We start from the raw sequence: 18347 nt of genomic DNA on the forward strand, positions 1-18347 counted from the left end.
AGTCAGTGCTTGGGGACGTCCAAGGGCATCTTCCAACGCACTTTCCAGGGTACCTCCGGGGAATGGAATATCTAGGCCAGAGTAGTTTATATTCCTCTGCATTGAACTGCATTTGTCACATGTTTGCTCATTCCATCTATGTTCTTCAGGAATCTTCTTTGCTTCACCAGATCCTCTAATTTGGTGAGATAATTTCAAAATCATTCGTCTTGAACTCACGTGCAAGTCATTCATATAAGCTGAAAACAAAAGAATTCCCAAGTTCCAATCCCTGGAGTGCATCATTAATCACATCCCATCAACCTCCCACAAAAAATCAATTTATCCCTACTGTGGGATAACTCCAGTTATCCCAATAACCTAAAATTTTCTTTAATACTATCTTCCTAAAACTGAATAAATCTTTTACCCGGCACATTGTCAAACCTGCTCTGAAAATTCACCTATGCAACATGCACCACATTCCCACTTTGTGATTTTCTCGAAAAGCTCAATCAAATTAATCAAGATCAAGCCTTTTACAAGTCCTTGTTGATTATACCCGATTAGAACAGGCCTTTTCATTTGTTCACCAATTTCATCCTGCATTATGGGCTTGAGGAGAATAATCACAACAGAAATAAAATTACATAGCAGGCGCAGCCAAATCATGGCTTGCAGCTCTATGACACAAAGTGCGGTTGATGGAAAAATATTGGACGAACACCTTTTTGTGCCTCAATTTAATATAAACTGTATTATGAGACCCAAACTCACCTGTTTGTTGGGAACAGAGGTCCGGACAGTCTTCAGACTTCCCATGCACGCGCGGGCCTGGAACGGGCTGCACATGCACAATTCAGCAACTTTTCTTTCTTCGGGCCCTGGACAGGCCCTGTGGGCCTGTGCATAGGGAAGAAGGGTGCAAAAACCCAAGTCAGGTGACTATGTGCGATGCGCCATACTGAGGAATTGTCCTGGAGAGAGGGACAAGGGAGTGGGAAAGGGAGAGGTCCTAAGAAGTGTCCGAGAGGCAGGGGCAGAGACGCAGGACAGGAACAGGTCCCAGTTGAGTTAAGAAAAGGAAAAACAGCCTCCAATTAAAGAAAGCGCTGCGAGGAGCAGACTTGAAATAAAGTGGCCTCAGGAGAAGCCCTGGTCATCGAAGAGGGCTAAGGAGAAGCCCTGAAGATCCAAGGCAGCAGCCGAAGATTGGTGATTCCGTGCTGTGGGCCTTGGGGCAAAGGTACCCCTTTGGAGCAGTGGTGTCTTGCCTGGAATGGCCGAAGAGCTGAAATTGTGCTTGTCAACCAGCAATGTTTTGAATAGGTTTGTAGAACTGTTGAAGCCCATTATTGCTTTTCTTGAAGAAAAAAGATCCTATCCACAGCCGGAAGAGGACAAATGGATACACGACCTGATGTTTCTTAATGATATTACGAAGCATCTACAAACTCTCAACTTGACTCTCCAGGGGAAGGATAGGATTATTTCTGACCTTAGACAGTTTTCAGCTTCCAGAATAAAGTCAGGCTTTTGCAAAGAGACACACTGTCAAGAAACTTCAACCATTTTTTCCATCTCAATATTGAAGTAAAAGATCACTAACTCGAAGAATGCAGAAATAAATGACAAGGACTGCTTGATAATTTTCAAGCCAGGTTTGATGACTTCCATAAGTTGAGATCCTGCTTTGCTTTTCTTGTAAACCCATTCTTGGTTGGTGTGGTCAACAATGGCTGTCTGATTCCAGAACCTCTGGTTACAAAAACATCTGCTGTAGAAATGGAAATATTGGACTTCCAGGCCAAGGTCTAAAGATGATGCATAAATCACAATCTACAATTGAGTTCTGGAGGCAAGTACCAGAAACGAAATATCCTCATCTCAAGAAAACTAGTGTGTGGCTCATTTTAATTTTCAGTACAGCATACTGCTGTTATTCGCTGTACTCTGTAATGAAGTTTGTAAAGTCAAAACTTTAGTCTGTAGTCTTTAGTTTGTAGTCCTTATACATCAACATCTGACGGAGCTCCTTCATACAGCCTTGACAACATATCAGTTGGATTGTCAAAGACTTACGACCAGGATGGAGACCCACAAGGCCTCTACTAGCAGTAATTAGTCTGTGTAAAGTTTCTTCACATCTTGCAGCTCTCGAACATTTTAAGATTATCGTATGTGACTCTTAGGTTCAGTACTTTTGGCCACCCCTGTTGCTTGGCCTCTAAGTTGCTGAGTCAACACTTTTCTTTTTTTGGGATAGGGGTATATTTGCCACTTTTTGGCAAAATTCCAAAGGGTTTTAGAAAACTATGGTTATTGTACTATACCTTTGTCAGTATCCTGGGATGCACATTATCTGGGTCGAGTCACATTTTCAATTTTAAAGGACCTCTCCCTTTCCCACTATTTTAATACAGCTTCCTTTTAAATCATCATGCCCAGTAGTTGTTCTTCCATATCTTCCTCAGGTACTCCTATAATCATTTGTTTGCCTTCTCCTATAACAATTGAGATAAAATATTTATTATAGTTCTTTGTCATTCTCTTGCTTTGAAGTGAGACTTGAGGCTTTCCAATCTTGAAAATAGGCGATTGAGAAAAATTGATGTTGAAGTATAAAATATAATTTGCGTAGGAAAGATAAATATATATCGGTGGTAATTTTGAATTTTGCCGCCTAAGTGGTAAATGCAGGAGCAAATCAAAGGAACAAAAATCAAACAATTTCTGCACCAGGAGCAGAATTTAAAATTACGCCCAATGTTGCCACAAGTTAAATAGTTATGGTTGCATAAGTGGACACAATTTCAAAGTAGCAAAAGAAAAATTAAGGACTAATATCCAAACATTTTTTACAAAGTGTCTTCAACACATGAATGGACTTCTGATTGGGTAGTGGAAGTAAAGCCTTTGTAACAGTGCTGTGATATAGGAACTATGGGCCCGCCCAGCAGCATCCCCGATAAGAAGCACATAGAGCTTCCTGTTCGGGGGGGGGGGGGATTCCCCATCAGTCAAAGTGCTTTCTTTCGCGCGCAATTGCTGCCTCAGAGAGATTCGTGACAGTAAGTTAAGTCGCATGAGATGGGACATGTTAATAAAAAAAACACGTAAACTTTATTAGTTTTTTACAAAACGGACATGAAACTTCATCCTGCCAGTGGATGAAGTTTCATGAATAATCTGGAGACCGCTGGGGCTCCTGGCCTGCTCGCCAGCCTTAAGGTTGGCTGGGCAAGTCTTTAATTACTTTAATTAGCCTGTCATTGGCCTCAATTGGCCATTGACAGGTCAGCAGGCGGACAGCTGATTTCCCTGTCCGCCTGCCTTCCTAAACATTTAAAGGAACTGAGATGAAATCGTCGCGGGGAAAATCTTGGCCTATGAATTCTTGTTAAATATCTGAGCTTTCTCATTTGTACCTATTTTGTGGTCTTACCTGATTTGATAATGTCTATAGGGAGAGAGGAAAAGACCTATGAAGTTTGAGTTAACAGAGGCAATCTCATTCTTTCAAGCTCTTCTCACTAATGCAACAGCTGTGCTGATTCTGAAGGAAGACAAGTAAATTAAAATGCACTTGATGCTTGAAATTTTGGATCCATCTCCTGACCTAATAATACCATTTAATGTGTTGAGATGACGTTAAATGGACTGCCCTTTCCAACTATAATTTCACTCGATCAATCAGTTCAGTTCTTCCAAGTACATGCAGAGACAAACTTTGCCCAACACTCACCTCTGTCTGATAACATTAATGGTCTTCAGTCCCCTAGCTTTGGCTATCTGAATTGCTGCTTGGCCCACACCGCTATTTGCAGCATTCTGTATCACAGAGTCACCTGTAAAACACCAGAGTGTGACAGATCTGCACCATCTTTCATAAGTGATTCAAAAACTACATGCAGTGATCATATCTGCACAAAATATGATTTCAAATTCTAATGTGTTATACCTGCAATGTATATCTGATATAGCAAAATCTGATCAAATGTAACACCTTTTCTCCTATTAATAGCTGCTGTAAATGTCAAATCTAGTAGAGTCGAAAATCAGCAACATCAAATTTGAGAAAATTCAGTCATGCTTTTTGTGAGTCCTGCACTCCTAAATCTATTAACATAACACAAATGACCACCTGAGCAATAATTTGTTGGTGAGGATCACAAGCAAGCGTGCCCTTGAAAACATAGGCATCTATCCTGACAAATAAATCGCTATCAGGCATCCTTTCAGTTCCTGGACAAGTTTCCCATTACCTTCATTACTTTTGTGCTTGCTTCAAAGCTATTGGGTCTGGAAATTAGGCATCTGTAGATTCAGATGGATAATCACAAAAAAAAGGGGGGGGGGGTGGAGGAGAGATAAAAGGTTGAACATTGTTCAGTTGATATTACAAAATCTTGAAGGGATAAAAAACAACGCCACCACAGATAAGATGGATTTTAAGAATTAAAATCTTAAAATTTCATGCTCCCAGGTGTTTCAGCAGGCTCACCTGTGTCACTGAGCCATACAGAAACATTGTTGATTCAATTATGCCCATCTCAATCAAGGATGCTACAATTGGTGTCAACATCCCTCGCTTTGGGGAGGAAAATCAGCCTGAGTTGTCAATTACGATCACTATTCAGCAACCCCTGTTGGAAGTATGCATTAATGGGATGTCAAGTGAGGAGAGGAATGAGATTAAGTTGCAATGCTTCGTATTCTTAAATTTCCTGCTAACACTCAATGATTAAGCTCACATATGAATACTGGCCACTTGAGTAAACTGTATTTCATTGTAAAGCACTGGGAGATTTCCGGTGGTTGTGAAAAGCGCTACATAAATGCAAGTCTTTCTTTCTTAAAGAGAAACGATCAAGTCAATCTCTCTCATATGGATATAGCAAAAATCCTATTACAGAGGGGGTAATTTTACCTGAGACTTTTTGTCACATATTATCCATTCACTCAAGTAAAATCGGAATGGAGAAGGTAGGAGTGTACAAACCAAAAGTAAGAGAAGTAATCAGAAGACAACCAGTGGGAAATTATTGACATTTTATAAAAACAACCAATTCTCACTGATTACTCAAGAGGACCTGCCAATGAAGAATGGAGGAGAGCTACCCAATCAAGTTTCAGCATCCCCACCAAAAAAATTAAAGCCCTTTTGTCCATCCACCTCCCTCCACCAATTTCCAATGCCCAAAACATAAAAAACACACATCAGAAAATAATAAAATTTACTGACTAAGCTGTCTCATGTGTCTACTAAATTAATAGATTTATCAACAGTTATCACTGTTGGTCTCGGAAGATGCGACTAAAGTTGCCCTATTTCCTACTATGCATCAGGAATGAGAGGATTGAAGCTCAATTTTTTCTTCAGGTAATGTTTACATTTCAAATATTATCCATTGCTGAATTGCTATTCAAATTTGTCTTGTAGATAGCCAGACACAATAGTTATGCATTGCTGTAAAAACCAAAACAAATAATTTACTTTTATCAGTGGAAAACTCTTCATCTTGGCTTTGTGTAAAAGTAAGAACTTTTCTCTTCTCAGTTGGATGAGTACACTTAATGGAAAAATAAGCAACCTTGGTATAAATGGATATTCATTTCATGTTCTTTTCTTCTGACTGAAAATTTACAAGCATGAGCTCTGTGCAAACTTCCTACAACAAACCTGTAATTAAACATGATAAAGTCTCTTTGTTGTAACTAGTGCTAGAGAAGCTATGCTATGCCAGATTGTGTTCAAGTTCCACTTTGTATCAAGGACTCCATTTTGTGATTAAAAGACAATTTTGTGTGAAACATGTCCAACAATTGGCTCAGAACTTCAATTCTTTGTGTAGCCCTGGCCTTTAACTGAATACATTTATCGAGTATGAGGGGGCACAGATTTAAGGTAATTGACAAAAGAAGCAATGGATACATGAGGAGAAAACTGTCCACACAGAGTGGTTAAGATTTGAAACGCGCTGCCTGAGTGTTTGGTGGAGGCATTCAATTAAGACATTCAAGAGGGAATTGGATCATTATTTGAAAAGGAAGAATAGGCAGGGTTAAGGGGAGAAGGTGGGGGAACGGCACTAGGTGCATTGCTCATTCAGACAGCCAGCGCAGACACGATAAGCCAAATGTTCTTCTGTGCTGTTATAATTCTGTGATCTGTCTTAATTGCTTTTTTACCCTATAACCCTGGTAGCAGTAAGTTTTTGCTATGTCTTAAGCCTTTCTTTGATGTGGATGAATCACTGTCGAGTCTCTGGAATGTTGAGCGACTGGAGATGAGTCTGTGAAATAAGTATTCCTAGCTCCTAGCCTATCTCTACACTTATGTCCCTGATCCTATTTCCAGTATCCAGTTCAAATAACTGATCCAACTGCACTGAATCCAACCTTTTCACTAATTTTAAAACCCCAACCATATCTCCTCAAAGTCAGTTTTCTAAAGTAAAAAGCTCCAGCTCTCTAGCTTGCCTTGATAATTAAGAACTTTTCAAACTAAGTATCTATGCACCATTATAGTGGGTTTGAAAGCTGGCTTTAATACATGTTGGCTGCTTCAAATTGCAAAACAAAAGAACAATTAATGCAAGTGGTTTTTTTTTTGCCTAGGGATTGGTTTGTTTGTGGCACATTGACCAAAGAAGTTTGCTGGTGACAGCCCACTCCATTATTATTCTTTTTTGGTTGAACGGATTCACAATACCAAATTATCCTTATTTCCATTGTTTGTTGTTGCTAAATTTTATATCATAACTCTGGTTGCTTATATGAAATAAACATGGAGAAGCTCATTATGACAATGAAAGCATATTCAAATAACCGTCTACTACAGTGTATGCCAGAATATAAATAAGATAGTGTTAATATCTCTGGATAAAAGCAAAATACTGTGGATGCCTGAAATCTTAAATAAAAAGAGAAAATGCTGGAAAAACTCAGCAGGTCTGACAGCATTTGTGGAGGGAGAAATAAAGTTAACGTTTCAAGTCTGTATGACCTTTCTTCTGAGCTGAAGGAAGAGTGCGTGTAGGAAGCTTGAATGCAAGTGGCGATCCAGGGGGGAGAAGAACATTGGAAGGAGAGTTAGAAACTCTGGAGGTGGACCCTTGTGGAAGGCATCCTGGAGAAAGTCATTTGGGAGAAGATTCCAAAGCCAAGTTCTTAGAGAGTGGACAAAAACAAAAATAAAAATACCTGGAAAAACTCAGCAGGTCTGACAGCATCTGCGGAGAGGAATACAGTTAACGTTTTGAGTCTGTATGACTCGTTCTGTTGAAGAGTCATACGGACTTGAAATGTTAACTGTATTTCTCTCCGCTGATGCTGTCAGACCTGCTGAGTTTTTCCAGGTATTTTTATTTTTGTTTTTGCTTTGGATTTCCAGCATCCGCAGTTTTTTGCTTTTATTTTAGAGAGTGGAAATTGGAATCTCTCATGTGAAAGACGGTTGGCTCATGGTGTGACAAGAGTCTGGGGGAGTTGATGAGGGATCCATAGCATCTGTTTGGGGTGGCATCTGTCACTTGGTTTCAGAGTGCGGTGTGCCTGACCACAGGTCGCCTATTGGTTTACATGGATAATGTACTTAATGTGAATATGGGAGCATAAGATAGCTTTTGTAACTAGTGTTATCCTTATGAATCTGTATATGTCTATAAATGTATAGGTGTGGGTGAAAGAGTGTTGTAATATAGTTCATCTTTCCTTGTTTAATAAATGTTTTTTTCATTTGTTAAAAGTTCATCAGCTGACTCCTGTGACTCTGTTCAGTAGCCACCTTCCACATTTCTAAAAAAAATGTTAGGATCTATCAACCCAAGTTCCACCCTGGGATCTGTCTTGTCCAGTGGTAACATAAGCTGGCATCGTAACAATTTTCAAAAGGCAATTGATACAGTGCCACATAACAGAGATGTGAGCAAAATTCTAGCTCATGGATTAAAAGAGAAAGTAGGCACTTGGATAAGAAATTGGCTGAGTGACAGGAAACAGTGTGGTGATTGGTGGTTGTTTTTCAGATTGGATGGGGGTCTGTAGTGGAGTTCCCCAGGGGACCCTTGCTCTTCCTGATATATATTAAAGACCGAGACTGGTGTCAGGGCATGATTTCAAAATCTGCAGATGATACAAAGATTGGAAACATGGTCAACTGTGATAAGGATAGTCTTGAACTTCAAAAGGGCATACACATGTTGGTGGATTGGGCATATAGGAGGCAGACGAAGTTTGGTGCCAAGAAGTATGAGGAGATTCATTTTGGCAGAAAGAATATGAAGAGACAGTATAAAATAAAGGGAGTATTATGACACTGCCACTGGTAAAGGCTGAATTGTTCAAGTCCCATTCAGAAACTTGAAACAACTGTCATAACCCATTTTTGCAATTTATAATTTCAAGATGCAGACTTTGAATTCAGTTGGAATAAGACCACAGTGTTTTATGGTTTTTATATAAAACTAAATTAAACATTTATTAATTTAGCAACAAATTAAACATATAAACATGGCTACAAATTACTACTATAATAAATTTTAACAAATCCCCAAATTAATCACCCCCAGGTAAATCTCCACTAAGGCAACAATAACCCAAAGACTTTAAACAGACACCAGGCAAAGCACATTTGACCGTACGAATTCCAAATGAGGTTCCTTTACAAATTGGTTGGTGGTGTACAGGCTGGTTAGGTCTTGAATGTCTCTACCTTACGCACATAAACTCTCTTTATAAACAAAGCTTTCCCTTTGAATGTAAATTTTCCATTGTATCAATGTCTTTTGAACTTCAGCTCTTCTAACAATAAAGCCTCTTTCATAGCACCAATTTTATTAGTAAGCTGAAAAAATAAACACATTGTTTGGCTTCTTCTAGCTAGGTGCAAAATTTTACCCGCAGTCTTGAATGGTTTATTCAACAAATGCAAACGAACACTTGACCTTCTCCTTACGGTTCACACAATTAACATCTCAAAACTACTATACATCAAAGCACCCAGGCTAACTGACTTTAATCCAATTAAGATACACACCTAGATACAGGCCCCCCACCAGAATTCTATTTTATAAAAATAATTTCCAATAACAGTATACACATTAATATCGCTTCATGACAGGAGAAACTCTAAAGGAGGCGCAGGAACAAAGGGATCTCCATGTATGTGTCCATATGTCACTGAAGATTGCAGGGCATGTTGAGAGAGCAGTTAATAGTCATATAGTATCTTGGGCTTTATTAATGGGGTCATTGAATGCAGGAGTGAGGTGGTCATGTTGAACTTGTATAAGACACTAGTTGGACCTCATCTGGAGTACTGTCCAGTTTTGGGTGCTATGCTTGAGGAAGGATGTGAAGGCATTGGGGAAAGGACAGAGGAGATTCACAAAAATGATTCCAAGGATGAAGAACTGTAGCTATGAGGATAGATTGGAGAAGTTGGGGCTGTTTGCCTTGGCGAAAAGAAGGTTGAGAGGAGACGATAGTGGTTTTCAAGATCCTGAGAGGTATGGACAGGGTAAATAGTGAGAAACTGTTCCTACTCAAGAGAGCGTCAAGAACCAGAGGGCACAGATTCAAAATAATAGGTAAAAGGAGTGAAAGTGATGAGAGGAAAAAATGTTTTCACCCAGAGGGTGGTTGGAGTCTGCAACGAACTAAGAGGGTGGTGGAGGCAGGTTCGATTGAGACATTCAAAAGGAAATTGGATTGCTATCTGAAAAGAATGTGCAGGGTCATGGGGGTAAGGCAGGGGAGTGGGACTAGGTAGAATACTCTTTCAGAGAGCCAGTGCAGATTCAATAGGCCGAGTAGCTTCCTTCTGCACTGTAAAGGTTCTGTGAAACGCCTTATGGATGTCCTAAGCATCCCTGAAGAGATCAAACATTCCAAGCAACTCATGGGAGTCCTTGGCTTGTGACCAACCAAAATGGGGAGGGTTTATTCAGGAAAGCACCAAACACATCGAGAGTAGGAGCACACAGAAAAGAAGTTGGGGCATCAGAGAGCGCACACAAACTTTCAAACACTTCATCTGACCAACCCTTCAAGCACCACCTGACCCTCATGTGGCAAAGTCTATAGATCATGCATTGGATTTATCAGCAATCTTAGAACTCATTGAACTAGAGTGAAAGCAAGTCATCCTCAATCCCGAAAGACTGCCTAAGATGAGACCATAAGTATTAAATTTGTTCTTCAGCATAAATGATGTGAATTCAAAACACAACATGTAGGATGCTAAAAAATACGTTTGCTCCCATCCATATTCAATAAAAATTCACTAAAATGTGTAATTTTGAAATATAAAAAACTCAAGACATTACAATAATCCTGTTGTCGATCACAGGCAGTGCAAGCACAGAACATGAAAGACAGGCAGCACTGCTAATGCATCCGATGGCCTGGCATATCTCTAACTCTACCATTACCACCAAAGCCAGGGGATCAACCCTGGTTCAAAGGATAGTACAGGAGGGCATACCAGGAGTAGCACCAAGCATACCTGAAAATGAGATGTCAGCCTGGTGAAGCTACAACACAGGACTACTTGCATGCCAAACAGCACAAGCAGTGAGCGATAGACAGAGCTAAGCAATTCCACAACCAACGGATCAGATCTAAGCTCTGCAGTCCTCCCACATTCAGTCGTGAATGGTGGACAATTAAACAACTCGCTGGGGGTGGAGGCTCCACAAATATCTTCATCCTCAATGATGGGGGAACCCAGCACATCAGTGTAAAAGATAAGGCTGAAGCATTTGCAGCAATCTTCAACCAGAAGTGCTGAGTGGCTATCCATTTCTGCCTCCTCCAGAGGTCCCCAGTATCATGATGCAGTCTTCAGCCAATTCAATTTACTCCATGTGATATTGAAAAATGGCTGAAGGCGCTGGATACTGCTAAAAACATGTATTTTTAAGGAAATGCTGCAGTTTAAGAACGTAGGTGAAATAGTTCCATTTAAAAAGTCCTATTGCCTCCCTTCTTCCCTATAGATGCTGATTACAGTTCCACTGAAGCCTTGTCTAAGTAGCCATCCTTTTGCGTATGATAGCGAGTGTCAACAGGCTGTTCATCTGTGGATTATGCCATTGGCATAGCATTCCTATCCTTGCCCAAAGTCCGTAACATGCACAACTCCTAGCAGGGATTATCAGATAGCGGATAAGTACTTGGACATTTAAAAGATCATGTCACCGTTGTTACTTTTCTGAGACCAGCCACTAAATATATCACATCTTTGCCCAGCCATAGTTACCAGTATCCACTTCCCTCCTCACTAGTTTTAGCAATTCACTCGTGATGTGATAGACATGTACTTTCCATAAGAACAACTTGTGTTTAAGGACCCATGCTGAAGTATTCTTTTAAAGCAATTTCTAAATACCATCTAAAGAATTATTTTATCACAATTAAAATCATAGGTAGCTAGAAGGGTTGCTAAATTAAGCTTAGTTACCAAGATTTACTGGTAGTTTGGAAATATAAAGGTATACATACCAGGTTTCAATGTCTCAAAGTCACACAACATTCTATAGGCGGTACATGGATTGACACCCAAGGTAGCTGCACACAGAAGAGGGATGTTATTTGGAACTTTAATAAAGCCATTCATATCGCCCACTGCTTCTGTTCTCCAGGTTCCTGTAATGATAACACACCTTGAAATGCAGAGTCTAAGACTGTGAAAATTTGTAAATAAATTGCTAGTTTTAATAATTAACATGCATCCATAATTAGTCTTTCTCTACTGCCTATTTTGGCATCAGAATAAAAAATATATATTCCACAAATGGTCATTCTATCCAAAGAGTAGTGTTAATGGAGATTCATTTGTCAATGTTTTTTTGTGCTCAGGAAAATGGGAGGTATCAGCACAATTGAACATTTTAAGTGAGTGTTAATATCAAGCATTTCTGGGTCAAGTATAAGCTGGATAGGACCCTGTAGAAAAAAGATGCATCAATTCTGTTTCAAGTGATTCTTTAATCCCAACCCAAGGCAAGCACCCACCAAAACACCATAGTAATATTGGCCACTCAAAGAGTACGCCAAATTAAGTGTCAATCTGAATGCATTTTTCTGCTATGGATCAAAGCCCATGAGGAAGCTGATTGAGACTTTCTAAGCTCATGTTATATGGGGCTCGAGACAGCGAAAACAGGAAGAAAGATTTGGCTCGTCAATTTGAAATGGTACTGTATCTTTTCATAGATATATATTTCAAGTGTTCCTCCTATGTACTCCTACATCGTCGATGTATCAAAAATCTGAGTCGTAAAGGGAATTCTTTACTCAAAGTGTTAATCTAGCAAGAGAACCTCCTGCATAAGCTGTCACATCTCCTACAAATGTTTTTCTAAAGGCTATTCAGGTAGGTTAAGGCAATTTGTTTTTTAAATATCCAATGATGTACTTTCACAGATACCATCATCAAAGAGAAAGTAAATCAATGAAGCAAATTATGGGATGTTTACCTCTTTAAATCACCATTGTATGCTTACACATTTTTAAAAATACTGCTCACTATCATTTTGGACAAAATACAAATATATACACAGTACCCTCATTAAAGCTAGATTTTTTACATTAGTCAATTTAACTTGAAAGGAAGCTAGGTTTTTTAAATTAATTAATAGGATATGGGCATCACTGGCTAGGGGAGCATTTACTGCCCATCCTGAATTGCCTTGCTCAGAGGGCATTTAAAAGTCAACTACATTGCTGTGGGTCTGAAGTTACATGTAAGCCAGACCAGGTAAGGACAGCAGATTTCCTTCCCTAAAGGACATTAGTGAACCAGGTGAGTTTTTACAACAATTGACAATGGTTTCATGGTCATCTTTTAATTCCAGCTTTTGTTTATTGAATTACCACCTGCCGTGGCAGGATGCGAACTCAGGTCCCCAGAGCATTACCCTGGGCCTCTGGATTATTAGTCCAGCAACAATACCACTGCCAGGTAAGTAGATGAAGGAGAAAGGGTTTAGAAGGATATATTGATAGGTTTAGATGAAGAAAGATGGGAGGAGACTCAGATGCAGCATAAACACCGGCATAGATCTTTTGGGCCGAAAGGCCTGTTGCTGTGCTTTAAGATTCTATGCAATGGAATTAGGATCAAGGTGGGAGAAATTAACACTGCAACATCAGATACAGACTGAAACTTTTTTTAAAATTTGTTTTGGATTGGATTCAAATACCCATATTTACAGGGAACAGTTAGATAATCTTCTGAATCCTTTTATTTCACGTAGTCCTGCAAACACACACAACCGCGCAACAACCCCCCCCCGAATTTATAAGTCAAGGAAGGTAGTTTCTAAATTAAGTTCTGGCCTTTTTAAAAATTCATTCACAGGATGTGGGCTTCGTTGGCTGGGCCAGCATTTATTGCCCATCCCTAGCTGCCCTTGAGAAGGTGGTGGTGAGCTGCCTCCTTGAACTGCTGCAGTTCATGCATGGTAGGTACACCCACAGTGCTGTTAGGAAGGGAATTCCAGGGTTTTGACCCAGTGACAGTGAAGGAATGGTGATATATTTCCAAATCAGGATGTTGAGCGGCTTAGAGGGGAACTTCCAGGTGGAGGTGTTCCTCCGCATCTGCTGCTCTTGTCCTTCTAGATGGTAGTGGCCACGGGTAAGGAGCCTTGGTGAATCCTTGCAGTGCATCTTGTAGATGGTAGATGCTGCTACTGCTACTGTGCTTCGGTGGTGGAGGGAGTGAATGTTTGTAGATGTGGTGCCAATCAAGCGGGCTGCTTTGTCCTGGATGGTGTCAAGCTTCTTGAGTGCTGTGCGAGCTGCACTCATCCAGGCAAGTGGGGAGTATTCCATTACACTCCTGACTTGTGCCTTGTAGATGGTGGACAAGCTTTGGGGAGTCAGGTGAGTTGTTCATTGTATGATTCCTAGCCTCTGACCAGCTCTTGTAGCCACAGTATCTATTTGGCTAGTCCAGTTCAGCTTCTGGTCAATGGTAACCCCTAGGACGGTGAAAGTGGGGGGTTCAGTGATGGTAATGCCATTGAACGTCAAGGGGCGATGGTTAGATTCTCTCTTGTGGGAGGTGGTCATTGCCTGGCACTTGTGTGGCATGAATGTAGCTTGCCACATGTCCACCCAAGCCTGGATATTGTCCAGGTCTTGCTCCATTTGGACATGGATTGCTTCAGTATCAGAGTCGTCGCGAATGGTGCTGAACATTGTACAATCATTAATGAACATCCCTACTTCTAGCCTTATGAAGGAAGGAAGGAAGGTCATTGGTGAAGCAGCTGAAAATGGTTGGGCCAAGAACACTACCCTGAGGAACTCCTGCAGTGATGTCCTGGAGCTGAGATGACTGACCTCCAACAACCACAACCATCTTCCTTTGTGCTAGTTATGACTCCAACTACTGGAGAGTTTTTCCCGATTCCCATTGACTCGAGTTTAGTTAGGGCTCCTTGATGCCACACTCGGTCAAATGCTACCTCAACATCAAGGGCAGTCACTCTCAGCTCACCTCTGGAGTTCAGCTCTTTTGTCCATGTTTGAACCAAGGCCGTAATGAGGTCAGGAGCCGAGTGGCCCTGGCAGAGCCCAAACTGGGCATCAGTGAGCAGGTTATTGCTAGGCAAGTGCTGTTTGATAACATTGTTGATGACCCCTTCCATTACTTTACTGATGGCCGAGAGTAGACTGATGGGGCAGTAATTGGTCGGGTTGGATTTGTTCTGCTTTGTTGTACAGGACATACCTGGGCAATTTTCCACGTAGGCGGGTAGATGTGTTGTAGCTGTACTGGAACAGCTTGGCCAGCAGTGTAGCTATACTGGAACAGATTGGCTAGGGGCATGGCAAGTTCTGGAGCACAAGTCTTCAGTACAATTGCCAGAATGTTGTCAGGGCCCATAGACTTTGCATCATCTAGTGCCTTCAGCCGTTTTACGTGGAGTGAATTGAATTGGCTGAAGACTGGCATCGATGATGCTGGGAATCTCCAGAGGAGGCCAAGATGGACCATTCACTCAGCTCTTCTGGCTGAAGTTTGCAGCAAATGCTTCAGCCTTATCTTTTGCACTAATGTGCATGGCTCCCCCATCATTGAGGATGGGGATATTTGTGGAGCCTCCTCCACGAGTGAGTTATTTAATTGTCAACCATCATTCACGACTGGATGTGGCAGGACTGCAGAGCTTAGATCTGATCTGTTGGTTGTGGGATCGCTTAGCTCTGTCTATCACTTGCTGCTTATGCTGTTTGGCACACAAGTAATCCTCTGTGTTATAGCTTCATCAGTTGACACCTAATTTTTGGTATGCCTGGTGCTGCTGCTGGCATGCCCTCCTGTACTCTTCATTGAAATAGGATTGATCCCCTGGCTTGATGGTAATTGTAGAGTGGGGGATATGCCAGGCCTGAGGTTACAGATTGTGTTCAAGTACGATTCTGCTGCTGCTGATGGCCCACAGTGCCTTATGGATGCCCAGTCTTGAGTTGCTAGATCTGTTCAAAATCTATCCATTTAGCACGGTGGCAGTGCCACTCAACACGGTAGAGGGTATCCTTATTGTGAAGGCGAGGCTTCATCTCCACATCAACTGTGCAATAGTCACTACTACCAATTCTCTGTCATGGACGGATGCATCTGCGGCAGGTAGGTTGGTGAGGATGAAGTCAAGCATGTTTTTGCCCCTTGTTGGTTCTCTCACCACCTGCTGCAGACTCAGTCCAGCAGCAATGTCTTTTTGGGCTCAGCCAGCTCCGTCAGTGATGGTACTACCGAGCCACTCTTGGTGATGGACATTGAAGTCCCGCACCCAGAGTACATTCTGCACCCTTGCCACCCTCAGTGCTTCCTCCAAGTGGTGTTCAACATGGAGGAGCACTGATTCATCAGCTGAGGCAGGATGGTATGTGATTATCAGCAGGCGGTTTCCTTAGCCATGTTTGACCTGATGCCATGAGACTTTATGGGGTCTGGAGTTGATGTTGAGGGCTCCCAGGGCAACTCCCTTCCGACTGTATGCCACTGTGCCACCACCTCTGCTGAGTCTGTCCTGCCGGTGGGATAGGACATACCCAGTGATGATGATGGTGGTGTCTGGGATGTATTACCTCTAAGATATGATTCCATGAGGATGACTACGTCTGTTGCTTGACTAGTCTGTGAGACAGCTCTACCAATTTTGGCACTAGCCCCCAGATGTTCGTAAGGAGGACTCTGCAGGGTCGACAGGCTGAGTTTGTTGTTGTTGTTTCCAACGCCTCGAGCTAGGTCAATGCCGGGTGGTCCATCTGGTTTCATTCCTTGTTTGAGACTTTGTAGCAGTTTGATACAACTGAGTGGCTTGATAGGGCATTTCAGAGGGCATTTAAGAGTCAACCAGATTGCTGTGGGTCTGAAGTCACATGTAGGCCAGACCAGGTAAGGATGGCAGATTTCCTTCTCTAAAGGACATTACTGAACCATTAGTGAGCCTGAAGGTGAAGGTAAGTATGTTGGGGAATAAGTGCACACAATGCTTTGCTTGAGACAGCAGAACTATTATGCAACTCTAGATATTTTTTGAGATAGAGCAAATTATCTATTTCTTATTTGTATATCTTATGATTAACACTGGGTAAGATTTCTATCATATCAAACCAGTCAATTCAGGAGCATACTTTTAATGAAACTGTTTTTTCAAATGATTAGAGTGTGGGTTTAACTAATGGAATGCTGCACTGGCAGTGGTTTTAAACTCTGTGGGAGGAACCAAATTATACCTACCTAGTTCAGGTGGATATTTTAAAATTCTACAGGAACATTTTGCCATCCCCAGTTCCCCCCACCCCCCCAAGCATTACTACTAGTCCCACCTCTCAACAATGCTCCTGAATCCCATCTACAGCATTTAATCCCCTGGAATAGCCGCAAGCTTTCAACGGGAATAGCAGAGACCAGCATGAAATGGGAAGGGTTTGCTGGAGGACAGGGTGGGGCCTTTGGAAGGCAGGGGGAATTGCAGCAAGGACAGTTCCAGTATAATTTGTAGGAGGGAGAAGTGCATGCATGCCATGGGGAGTAAGAGCAGAAGACTGTCAGGGTGAACTAGGGAGTAAATGGGGAAAGTAGAGTGCCATCCATGTGATTGTGTCAATCACAGAGCATTATGAAACAATTTATTGGATTTAGAAAAAAAGTGCCAGTAGAGATACACAATAATTCCCAATTTATCCAAAGAATACAGGGCGTGAAAATAAATATTCATTGTTGCCACAATCTTCCAATCTACAAGCAATAGAATACCAACAGCTTAAGTTGTGACAAGCCTTTCCTCTTTTGTGGCATAGACAGATATTCAGGGTTATTTTTAAATCATCAACAATTTTGAAACATGCTCAGCTTTTGTTAATTTTCCAGGATTAACTAATCAATCATAGAAATATAGAAAATAGGAGCAGGAGTAGGCCATTAAGCCCTTCAAGCCTGCTCTGCCATTCAATATGATCATGGCTGATCCTCTATCTCAGCGCCATACTCCCGCGCTATTCACATACCCCTTGACGCCTTTAGAGTCCAGAAATCTATTTCCTTCTTAAATATATTCAGTGACCTGGCCTCCACAGCCTTCTGTGGTAGAGAATTCCATAGGTTCACCACCCTCTGGAGTGAAGAAGTTTCTCCTCCTCAGCGTAAATGGTATCCCCGTATCCTGAGACTACGACCTGTTCTAGAAATCCCAGCCAGAGGAAACAGCATTCCTGCATCCAGTCTGTCCAGCCCTGTCAGAATTTTATATGTTTCAATGAAATCTCCTCTCATTCTTCCAAACTCCAGTGAATACAGGCCTAGTCAGCCCAATCTCTCCTCATACAACAATCCTGCCATCCCAGGAAGGTTCAGTCTGGTGAACCTTCGCTGCACTCACACAATGGCAAGTATATCCTTTCTTAAGTAAGGAGACCAAAACTGCACACAATGCTCCAGGTGTGATCTCACCAAGGCCCTGCACAGCTGCAGTAAGACATCCTTACTCCTGTGCTCAAGTCCTCTTGCAATGAAGGCCAATATACCATTTGCCTTTTTAACTGCTTACTGCACCTACATGCTTGCTTTCAGTGATTGGTGTACAAAGACATCCAGGTCCCTTTGTACATCAACATTTCCCAATCTATCACCATTTAAATAACACTCTGCCATTCTGTTTTTCCTACCAAAGTGCATAACTTCACATTTATCCATGTTATACATGTGCCATGTATTTGCCCACTCACTCAACTTGTCTAAATCGCCTTGACGCCTCTTAACATCCTCCTCATCACTCACATCCCCACCAAGTTTCGTGTTGTCAGCAAACTTGGAAATGTTACATCTGGTTCCCTCACCCAAA

The 18347-nt window shown here is 41.5% G+C and overlaps 1 protein-coding gene across 2 annotated transcripts in view; it reads right to left on the bottom strand.

Moving 5' to 3' along the window:
• mecr (mitochondrial trans-2-enoyl-CoA reductase) overlaps positions 1–18347 on the bottom strand; it is a 121232-nt gene that overhangs the window by 78472 nt on the left and 24413 nt on the right. For both annotated transcript variants that reach the window (XM_041212937.1, XM_041212936.1), the window contains exons 4-5: positions 11488–11631; positions 3725–3827 (exon numbers count right to left, since the gene is read on the bottom strand). In XM_041212937.1, the coding sequence (XP_041068871.1) occupies positions 3725–3827; positions 11488–11631 (247 nt within the window). The remainder of the gene's footprint in view (positions 1–3724; positions 3828–11487; positions 11632–18347) is intronic.

The sequence above is a fragment of the Carcharodon carcharias genome, chromosome 19 (assembly GCF_017639515.1).
Source record: "Carcharodon carcharias isolate sCarCar2 chromosome 19, sCarCar2.pri, whole genome shotgun sequence".
Taxonomy (NCBI): domain Eukaryota; kingdom Metazoa; phylum Chordata; class Chondrichthyes; order Lamniformes; family Lamnidae; genus Carcharodon; species Carcharodon carcharias.